Below are 10,852 nucleotides of genomic sequence, written 5' to 3' on the forward strand. Positions count from 1 at the left end.
ATCATCCGTCAGACACAAATGCTAATTTTTTGAGAAACAAATACACAACACCAAGTGTACAAAACTGAGATGATTAATCACCTTCTGTCTTTTTTACCATGATCCACCTAAGCCTTGTCTTAAGAAGATGGGTTTTGCTCTGAAGAACTACAGTACAGTATTTGGGATAATTAGTCAGTTCAAGAATAACTGTGCAAAAACTGGAAAGATGGTGAACACAGTACTGAAAGAACTCCTTTTAGAATTGAAGGTAAGTCCAGTGTATTTGATGTCTGAACCTACTGATGTCTCAATCTACAGAATCATATTTCAATAACTTATTAATTGAGGGGCTGCATATCCTTACTCTTAATTGTTTTGTAGGAGCCCCATCCTCATTCAGAAGAGAAGTGGCAGGAAGTGAAGGGCTGGGAAGAGCCAGGACTGTGCCGTGACAATATTGAGAAGCTGTTCTCCTTCTCCATCCTCATGGCTCGGGTCTTTGCCCCTGGTGATCCTGCAAAACACATACTGGATTCGCCTAAATATTGTATCTAGAGCTGCGAAGCAGACCACAATTGATTCGTCATCTGTGATCTGTTTCAGTATTAGACAACTTAGTAGTAGATGGACATCTACATTCATTGTACGATCAATTTGGTCAAAATAGTCTGAAATGACAAGTAACTTTTGTGGTGTTGTATGTTATTACAATGTTTCATAAACATTTCATTAACACACTTATATATCTGCCTGTGTTCCACTTTGGAACAGTTGTTTATATTTAGGAATATATTTATATATGTATCTATTCATCTTAATATATTTATCAAATGTATGAAATTGTGAAGTAACTTAACATATTTTTAACATATGTATTTATTTAACTTATTTCATTTATGTTAACACCTATTTATCTGCCAATGTAATATTTTTTCAACAAAATGTATTTATTATTGGATATAATTTTCCACGTGTTAAATTGCTTAAAACAATAAACAACTTTTAACTTTGAACTCTTGTTGTGATATCTTGTTGTGTCAATAGCGTGTCTATTTTTGCCCTTACATCTACTGTAGGGATGGATTGACCACCTTTCAATTCTGGAAAATGCCAGATGGGCTGGACCATTTTTTTAGTTGGCTGGGCTGGTCAAAATTGACACACACTCCTAATTTTTTGTTGCTGATAAAAATAAAACAATGAAAAATATGTTTTTTGTTTGTTTTTTGAGCAATTTCTCTGTTCTAATCTACACTAAACAAAAATATAAATGTGTAACAGTATAACTTTAGTCCGTCCCCTCGCCCATAACCCGGGCGCTAACCAGGGACCCTCTGCACACATCAACAACTGACACCCACGAAGCATCGTTACCCATCGCTCCACAAAGGCCGCGGCCCTTGCGGAGCAAGGGGAACCACGACTTCAAGGTCTCAAAGCGAGTGACGTCACCGATTGAAACGCTATTAGCGCGCACCACCGCTAACTAGCTAGCCATTTCACATCGGTTACAAATGCAACATGTAAAGTGTTGGTACCATGTTTCTAGAGCTGGGGGGGGGGGAAATAATTTTTCCATAAGCACAAAAAGCTTATTTCTCTCAAATTTTGTGCACACATTTATTCATATCTCTGTTAGTGAGCATTTATCATTTGCCAAGATAATCCATCCACCTGACAGGTGTGGCATATCAATAATCTGATTAAACGGCATGATCATTACACAGGTGCACCTTGTGCTGGAGACAATAAAAGGCCACTTTAAAATGTGCAGTTTTGTCTCACATCACAATGCCACAGATGTCTCAAGATTGAGGGAGCATGCAATTGACACGCTGACTGCAGGAATGTCTGCCAGAGCTGTTGCAAGATAATTAAATGTTCATTTGTCTTCAATAAGCTGCCTCCAATGTCGTTTTTAGAGCATTTGGCAATACGTAAAACCAGCTTCACAACCCCAGACCATGCGTAAATATGCCAGCCCAGGACCTCCACATCGGTCTTCTTCACCTGTGGGATCGTCTTTGAAATTGTTACATGTTTTGTTTATATTTTTGTTCAGTATATAATGAGCCTTTAGCTGATCAATGGGCAAAGGCCGGCCCCCCTACCAAGATGGGCCGGGCTGGTTTTCTGATAGGCTGAGCTGAGGTCACGCAAACTCATTCAAAGTCAAATGCAGCATTAGCAAAGAGACCTGTCCAGACTCTGTCATCAGTTAGACAGCCAAGATCATGGATCGTAAAAAACGGAAAGGGTGCCTACAAACCTAGAAAGAGCACATTCTACATTGTCACCTCACTCAAAATGTCTTATTTTTGGGGCGGCTAAAACTATAAATTGGTCAAAAACTATTATCCTCATGGATTCATGTAATGAAAGTGTCTGCCCTGCTGCTGTGATGAGCGAGTCACTCTCCTCTCCTCCCATGTGCTTGAGAGAAAATTTGTTCTGATCATATAACATTTAAAAATGCAATTGTGGGAAAAACACAGCTTAGGAAGCTTCGTACCCTTGGCCCTGTCGAAGAGTGGAGAGTTTAATCTTTCTGTAGGTATCATTTGTATTTATCAACTTTCAGTATTCATCTCAATAGCAATTGTTTTACAACCAAGATATTTGATATGGCTTTGAGATATGGAGCGGCACGTACGCGAATTGTAAACCGGCCATTGTGAGGGAATAGGCCTATAGGTCTCATGGGTAGTAGCCTACAACTGTGTTTCCACCTCAGGTGTTAAACCCCAATTTAATAAGCCTATGATATTAGTTAGTGCACATACAGATGTATGTAATTAATCTCTATTGAACCCCCACTGGAAGCGCAGTGACGTGGGCTGGTGGTTATAAATTGCCAGGGTCAAATTATTTTCCCAGTCTGCCCCTGATCTACTGTAATAATACATATTATTCAACAGCTAATAATCTATACTAGGGAGGTCATCTAGGAATCTCTAATGGCTGTCACAGGATTTCTCAAACTGCAGTCAAGCACTACACTACATAAGAAGGAAGCTGTGCTTTCCTAAAACATTCCTGTTATTCTTTATGGAGGTGCACAGCTTCCTATTGTTGCCCCATACTTCAATATGTCTATTATTGTGGGTAGACATGTAATGCTGACTACAATTCCTTCAAATAATGATTACGTAATGTTGACAGTAATTCAAACTGTAAAAAAATTATGTTGTACTCACTTTCCCCAAAAAAGGAACTTGCACTCAGTGCACATAAGCTAACTTATACAAGGAAGTTTGGTTTATGACTCATTCCTTCATTGAATGGGCAGAACTCTTTTGAAGACATTTAATTAAAAAGCACACTGACGTACTGGTAATACATAAGCAAAAGCATTGTTTTGTATTTTATTTCTCCCCCCCAAAATTAGGCATATTTGTTTTTTTCTGCCCGCTCACCAGTTGTGGAAAAAGTACTGAATTGTCATACTTGAGCAAAAGTAAAGATACCTTAAGAGAAAAGGACTCAAGTACAAGTAAAAGTCACTTGAGAAAAAGTAAAGATACCTTAAGAGAAAAGGACTCAAGTACAAGTAAAATACTACTTGAGTAAAAGTCTAAAAGTATTTGGTTTAAAATAAACTTAAGTATTAAAAGTCAATGGAATTGCTCAAATGTACTTAAAAGTATCAAAAGACAAAGTAAAAGTATAAACCATTTCAAATTCCTTATATTAATTAAGCAAACCAGACCGCACATTTGTCAAGTTTTTTAAATTGACGGATAGCCAGGGGCACACTCCAACACTCAGACATAATTTACAAACGAAACATTTGTGTTTAGTGAGTCCGCCAGATCGGAGGCAGTGGGGATGACCAGGGATGTTCTCTTGATAAGTATGTGAATTGGACCATTTTCCTGTCAAACTGCATCGAGTACTTTTGGTGTCAGGGAAAAGGTATGGAGTAAAAATGTCATTATTTTCTTTGGGAATGTAGTGAAGTAAAAGTAGGCAAAAATATAAATAGTAAAGTAAAGTACAGATACCCCAAAAAACTACTTAAGTATTATTTTTTATTGAGTACTTTACACCACTGCCGCTCACTCATTATAACTTTCTTATTGGGAAACTGTTGTGCGGTAAAATCCGATTCTGATAACATGGCACCATTACAGCCAATCCAAAACGAACAATGGAATGAGCATGTTTAGAGGTTTCCTGGTTACAACAAAATGTGAGTTTCTAGCTAGATCGTAAGGAAAGTTTGATCTAAAATGCTAAATGTCATGGGTTAGCACCTATTCACATAATCTAAGTAGATTTTGCAGATTAATTTGAGTTTTCACGGCACAAACAGCTGTTGTTATTTAGCTACAGTAGCTAGCTAGCCAGCTTGCTGGTGGAGTTAGCTTGCTAGTTAGATAGACTTTTAGCTAGCTAGCTAGTTAAAGCAGCAATCGGCGGTGGAAACAATAACAAAGCGAACTCCCCACCACTGTTTCGGTATAAAGCGGGTGTATGGGGCTTGAGAATTGTAAACACTCGCAAATTCAAAGACAGGACTGACCTCCATGATATCAAAAGTATACCCTTACGAAAAAAGTTTGCAGTATAACTGAAGTACGTATTTACAGTATTTTTTTTACTGCAGGAATTTTGCAGTTTAACTGCAGTTACAGTGCAGTATAACTGCAGTACAATATCTGCAATACCACAGTTGACTGCATTTACCTCACTTTTACTGCAATTTTTTTGCAAGGGTAGTTTTAACCATGTTTATTATGCAATACAGTGTTTATTTACATTTACTTTGTTTACAAACATTGGAGTAAAACAAGCGTATATTTGGGGTTCTGATGGGGTACGACAGTTGAACTAAGGCATTTGTAAGTATTTATTTTTATTTTTTAATGGGTACATGTAAGTATGAAAATGGATGTAGGAACTGCTGATTGCCCATTTAACTTAAAGAGCTAGCTAACTAATAGCTGACTTCTAAACGACCGACTGTAGTCACCAAATCAGGACTAAAGTGGCATGAGCTACTCAGTCAGATGAGTTGACGTTAGACCCACTTGCTATATCAACAACAAGATATTAGCTAGTTTTTGTAGTAGTTAGCCAGACTGAGGTAGGGATCATGGCTGTGGGGATCAGTGGCAGAATTCTCAATTTCTCAAATACACTTGGATTGGAATATATATATATTGTTTTTTATACAAGCCATGAAATATGTACAGTATATTGATAGCTACCTACCCACGATAATAGGATGCAGTAACAGATGGCCACTTTACCTGACCTAGTGGTATACTGGAAGGAGAACTAGGCCACTAGATTTCTACTTCCCACTTGACATCAATGTTCTATATCTGACATAGCCTACCTCATCTTCTCACGTTGATCTGTGAAATGAGTAATTGAGGGAACTGTGAAATATGCAAATGATGTACTCATTCTCCTTTTGTTTAGTACAATTTTCACAGAATTGAATTCTAGATTTTATGTTATTCATATACCAATCAAAAAATCTGCTCTTTCAAATTTTCCATTTAACATCATACTTCAATTCTAGAAATTAATAGGAATTTCCCAAGCCGTAGGCCTAGATCCTGTAGATTGATTTCCTGCATTAAGCTTCAATGTTTCCTGTATCAAGCTTCAATTTCCAATGACCATCATTTGTAATCAGCCTCTGTTCCCTCAGGATGAATGTGGGTGTGGCTCACAGTGAGGTGAACCCCAACACGCAGGTAATGAACAGCAGAGGGATCTGGCTGGCATACCTACTGCTGGTCACCGTGCTGCACGTCATCCTGTTGAGCATCCCTGTCCTCACAGTGCCCCTCGTCTGGACCCTCACAAATGTCATCCATAATCTGGTCAGAACAAGTATTTATAGTTTGTTTTTTGTTTTTCCAACCAAATGTAGGCCTCATTTAAATATATTTAAGCCCCTCTTTTTGATAGATATAGCAATTTAAGTTATTGGATCCTCATAATTTTGAACAGTAGAGTAATGCAGACTTGTGTTATGACATTGTAATGACTAATAAGTGTGTCTGTTGTAGAGGTCGACCGATTATGATTTTTCAACGCCGATACCGATTAATCTGCCGATTTTTATATATATTTGTAAAAATGACAATTACAACAATACTGAATGAACATGAACCCTTTTTATTTTAACTTAATATAATACATAAATAAAATCTATTTAGTCTCAAATAAATAATGAAACATGTTCAATTTGGTTTAAATAATGCAAAAACACAGTGTTGGAGAAGAAAGTAAAAGTGCAATATGTGCCATGTAAAAAAGCTAACGTTTAAGTTCCTTGCTCAGAACATGAGAACATATGAAAGCTGGTGGTTCAATATTCCCAGTTCTTCAATATTCCCAGTTAAGAAGTTTTAGGTTGTAGTTTTTATAGGAATTATGACGCGTCAACTATTTCTCTATAACATTTGTATTTCATATACCTTTGACAATTGGATGTTCTTATAGGCACTTTAGTATTGCCAGCCTAATCTCGGGAGTTGATAGGCTTGAAGTCATAAACAGCGCTATGCTTCAAGCATTGCTAAGAGCGGCTCGCAAACGCAGTAAAGTGCTGTTTGAATGAATGCTTATGAGCCTGCTGCTGCCTAACACCGCTCAGTCAGACTGCTCTATCAAATATCAAATCATAGACTTAATTATAATAAACACACAGAAATACGAGCCTTTGGTCATTGATATGGTCAAATCCGGAAACAATCATTTTGAAAACAAAACGTTTATTCTGTCAGTGAAATACGCAACCATTCTGTATTTTGTAAAAACGGGTGGCAACCCTAAGTCTAAATATTGCTGTTACATTGCACAACCTTCAATGTTATGTCATAATTATGTAAAATTCTGGCAAATTAATTACGGTCTTTGTTAGGAAGAAACACAGTTAGCAACGAGCCAGGCGGCCCAAACTGTTCCATATACAGTTGAAGTCGGAAGTTTACATACACTTAGGTTGGAGTCATTAAAACTCATTTTTCAACCACTCCACAAATTTCTTGTTAACAAACTATAGTTTTGGCAAGTCGGTTAAGACATCTACTTTGTGCATGACATAAGCAATTTTTCCAACAATTGTTTACAGACAGATTATTTCACTTATAATTCACTGTATCACAATTCCAGTGGGTCAGCAAAGTTTACATAAACTAAGTTGACTGTGCCTTTAAACAACTTGGAAAATTCCAGAAAATGATGTCATGGCTTTAGAAGCTTCTGATAGGCTAATTGACATAATTTGAGTCAATTGGAGGTGTACCTGTGGATGTATTTCAAGGCCTACCTTCAAACTCCGTGCCTCTTTGCTTGACATTATGGGAAAATCAAAATAAATCAGCCAAGACCTCAGAAAAAAAATTGTAGACCTCCACAAGTCTGGTTCATCCTCGTGAGCAATTTCCAAATGCCTGAAGGTACCACGTTCATCTGTACAAACAATAGTAAGCAAGTATAAACACCATGGGACCACGCAGCCGTCATACCACTCACGAAGGAGGCGCGTTTTGTCTCCTAGAGATGAACATACTTTGGTGCAAAAAGTTCAAATCAATCCAGAACAACAGCAAGGACCTTGTGAAGATGCTGGAGGAAACAGGTACAAAAGTATCTATATCCACAGTAAAACGAGTCCAATATCGACAAACCTGAAAGGCCGCTCAGCAAGGAAGAAGCCACTGCTCCAAAACGCCATAAAAAAGCCAGACTACGGTTTGCAACTGCACATGGGGACAAAGATCGTACTTTTTGGAAAAATGTCCTCTGGTCTGATGAAACAAAAATAGAACTGTATGGCCATAATGACCATCGTTATGTTTGGAGGAAAAAGGGGGAGGCTTGCAAGCCGAAGAACACCATCCCAATCGTGAAGCACGGGGGTGGCAGCATCAATGTTGTGGGGGTGCTTTGCTGCAAGAGGGACTGGTGCACTTCACAAAATAGATTGTATCATGAGGATGGACAATTATGTGGATATATTGAAGCAACATCTCAAGACATCAGTCAGGAAGTTAAAGCTTGGTCGCAAATGGGTCTTCCAAATGGACAATGACCCCAAGCATACTTCCAAAGTTGTGGCAAAATGGCTTAAGGACAACAAAGTCAAGGTATTGGAGTGGCCATCCCAAAGCCCTGACCTCAATCCTATAGTTTGTGGGCAGAACTGAAAAAGCGTGTGTGAACAAGGAGGCCTACAAACCTAACTCAGTTACACCAGCTCTGTCAGGAGGAATGGGCCAAAATTCACCCAACTTATTGTGGGAAGCTTGTGGAAGGCTACCCAAAACGTTTGACCCAAGTTAAACAATTTAAAGTCAATGCTACCGAATACTAATTGAGTGTATGTAAACGTCTGACCCACTGGGAATGTGATGAAAGAAATACTAGCTGAAAGAAATTATTCTCTCTACTACTATTCTGACATTTCACAGTCTTAAAATAAAGTGGTGATCCTAACTGACCTAAGACAAGGAATCTTTACTGGGATTAAATGTCAGGAATTGTGAAAAACTGAGTTTAAATGTATTTGGCTAAGGTGTATGTAAACTTCCGACTTAAACTGTACCCTGACTCTGCTTACACTGAATGCAAGAGAAGTGACACAATTTCCCTGGTTAATATTGTCTGCTATCATGCATTTCTTTTAACTAAATATGCAGGTTTAAAAAAATATACTTCTGTGTATTGATTTTAAGGAAGGCATTGATGTTTATGGTTAGGTACATTTGTAACGATTTTTCTTTTTTCGCGAATGCGCTTTTGATAAATCATCACCTGTTTGGCAAAGTTGAAGTAGGCTGTGATTCGATGATAAATTAACAGGCACCGCATTGATTATATGCAACGCAGGACAAGCTAGTTAACCTAGTAATATCATCAACCATGTGTAGTTAATTAGTGATTATGTTTAGATTGATTGTTTTTTATAGGATAAGTTTAATGCTAGCTAGCAACTTACCTTGGCTCCTTGCAGCCACAAGGTCATTTTGATGCTGCACTCGTGTAACAGGCGGTCAACCTGCCAAGCAGTCTCCTCATGGATTGCAATGTAATCGGCCATAATCGGCATCCAAAAAGGCAGATTACCGATTATTATGAAAACTTGAAATCGGCCCTAATTAATCCACCAGACCAGGGTAATTAATCGGTCGACCTCTATTCCACATCCTTTTGTATATATAGCGTATGTGTGATCTGTCCACCACAGGTGATGTACTTGTTTCTGCACACGGTGAAAGGAACTCCTTTTGAGACACCAGACCAGGGCAAAGCTCGCTTACTCACACACTGGGAACAGATGGACAACGGCATCCAGTTCACATCCTCACGCAAATTCCTCACCATCTCACCCATTGTACTGTAAGACAGAACATTTGTGCATACTAGTATTATCCATGTGCTTTGGAGCAAAACATGTTATTTTTTCTTATGGCTTGCAATGATAGTTTAACATAGACAAGTAATTATTGCATTCTTGTTTGTTATCAGCATTGAATAATAACTCTAAACCATCTGTTAATTATTCAGGTATATTCTTGCCAGTTTCTACACCAAGTACGATGCCACCTATTTCCTGGTCAATACAGGCTCTCTCCTCAGTGTCCTCCTTCCAAAGCTGCCCCTGTTCCATGGAGTACGAATATTTGGGATCAATAAGTACTGACACAACTGGATAGTATCAGATTTATGTTTTATTTATGTGTAGTTCATTTCTTAGGTCCAGAGGCAGAAGTGAAGAAGACATGTTCGGTAACTTTGAGCTGTTTTGAAGGAAATTGTTGTTTTTATTGCACAGTTCATGTTACCTCTCTGACCAAAAACAAAGGAAGCAAAATGCGCTGAACACAAAGCTATATGATTAAGAGCTACTGAGTGGCCACTGCTTTATTTCACTATATTTATTTTCATTATTTGACATTCATAATGTATGTGTGCAATGTGCATGTATCCTCAAACCATTCTTCTCTCTTTGGTTGGATAACATGTATTTGCCATTTTCTAGAAAGAGCTTTAATGTGAACTTCATCACCTTGAAAACTAAGTCTTCATAATTACTTGTATTTGTCCACACATTAGAATGTGTGATTAGAGAGTTTAGGATAGTGGCAGCCATACAAATGGAGTGGTGGGCACCAGTATGTTTGTGGTGCCTTAAAGTTTTCAGTTGGCTGCCACATTTTTTTCATTTAGTTTGGTGACCAATCCATGTGAAGACTCTTGGATATACATTGCCATGTGAGCATTCTCAATATGTGATAGTGCCTAAAAAATAAATGTTCCAATATCAGGTTTGATTCTTCAGCCTACATCTAAATACTTCCTGTGTTTGTTTGGAAATTTGGGGTACATCCTTACCATATTGTACACACACATAAGTGCACTGTGCAGCAGATTAATAATTACACAAGACAAAGTTTAATTATTGCATTGATTGTTCTCATCTAATCCCACAATGTTCCTATTGTAATTCCTTGGATGGTGTGGGTTTTGAATGACATGAGGGAAACCTAAGGGGAATGTTCAGCAGTGAGGAACAGCAACACAGGAGTATAGTAACATTGTGCAGGAGTGAGTGGTCGGACCATCATGTAAATTCTCAGATTGCCTGTGTGGGGATTCTGGGGAACTCCACACACTTTACATGAGGCCTATCACGTTTCCTGTGATGTGCTGATAAAACAGGGATTTCCGCCCGAGCTATGACCATGTTTGCATTTCAGTTATGAGGTGTCTCCCTACTGAGGTGGTGTGTTTGCTCTCCTGGGGGAAGTAGTGGAAATGGTGTCCTGGGTAATAATTTGACTACGCTGTAGAATATGCCAATCTGTTTTCCTGGTAAGCACATGCAAATTATATAGTAGCT

General features: G+C 38.3%; 1 protein-coding gene across 4 annotated transcripts; it reads left to right on the plus strand.

Moving 5' to 3' along the window:
* The first annotated feature begins 3,725 nt into the window (after nucleotides 1-3,725).
* On the plus strand, nucleotides 3,726-10,276 carry LOC111977193 (ORM1-like protein 2). 4 transcript variants are annotated; one of them, XM_024006546.2, is made up of 4 exons: nucleotides 3,726-3,897; nucleotides 5,648-5,822; nucleotides 9,197-9,348; nucleotides 9,517-10,276. In XM_024006546.2, exons 2-4 carry the CDS (start codon nucleotides 5,649-5,651, stop codon nucleotides 9,650-9,652), a joined length of 462 nt encoding a protein of 153 aa, XP_023862314.1. In that variant the 5' UTR covers nucleotides 3,726-3,897; nucleotide 5,648; the 3' UTR covers nucleotides 9,653-10,276. The 4 variants fall into 4 exon arrangements, with proteins under 4 accessions (XP_023862314.1, XP_023862315.1, XP_023862313.1 ...); XM_024006547.2 differs by having other exon boundaries at nucleotides 3,727-3,835; XM_024006545.2 differs by lacking the exon at nucleotides 3,726-3,897 and adding an exon at nucleotides 4,067-4,174.
* The last annotated feature ends 576 nt before the right edge of the window (nucleotides 10,277-10,852 follow it).

This window comes from Salvelinus sp. IW2-2015, linkage group LG17 (genome assembly GCF_002910315.2).
Source record: "Salvelinus sp. IW2-2015 linkage group LG17, ASM291031v2, whole genome shotgun sequence".
Classification (NCBI taxonomy): Eukaryota; Metazoa; Chordata; class Actinopteri; order Salmoniformes; family Salmonidae; genus Salvelinus; species Salvelinus sp. IW2-2015.

Coding starts and splice junctions, on each gene's coding strand:
- LOC111977193 (XM_024006545.2), top strand. Junction 5,823..9,196: donor CAAATGTCATCCATAATCTG/GTCAGAACAAGT, acceptor TGTCCACCACAG/GTGATGTACTTGTTTCTGCA. Junction 9,349..9,516: donor ACCATCTCACCCATTGTACT/GTAAGACAGAAC, acceptor TTAATTATTCAG/GTATATTCTTGCCAGTTTCT.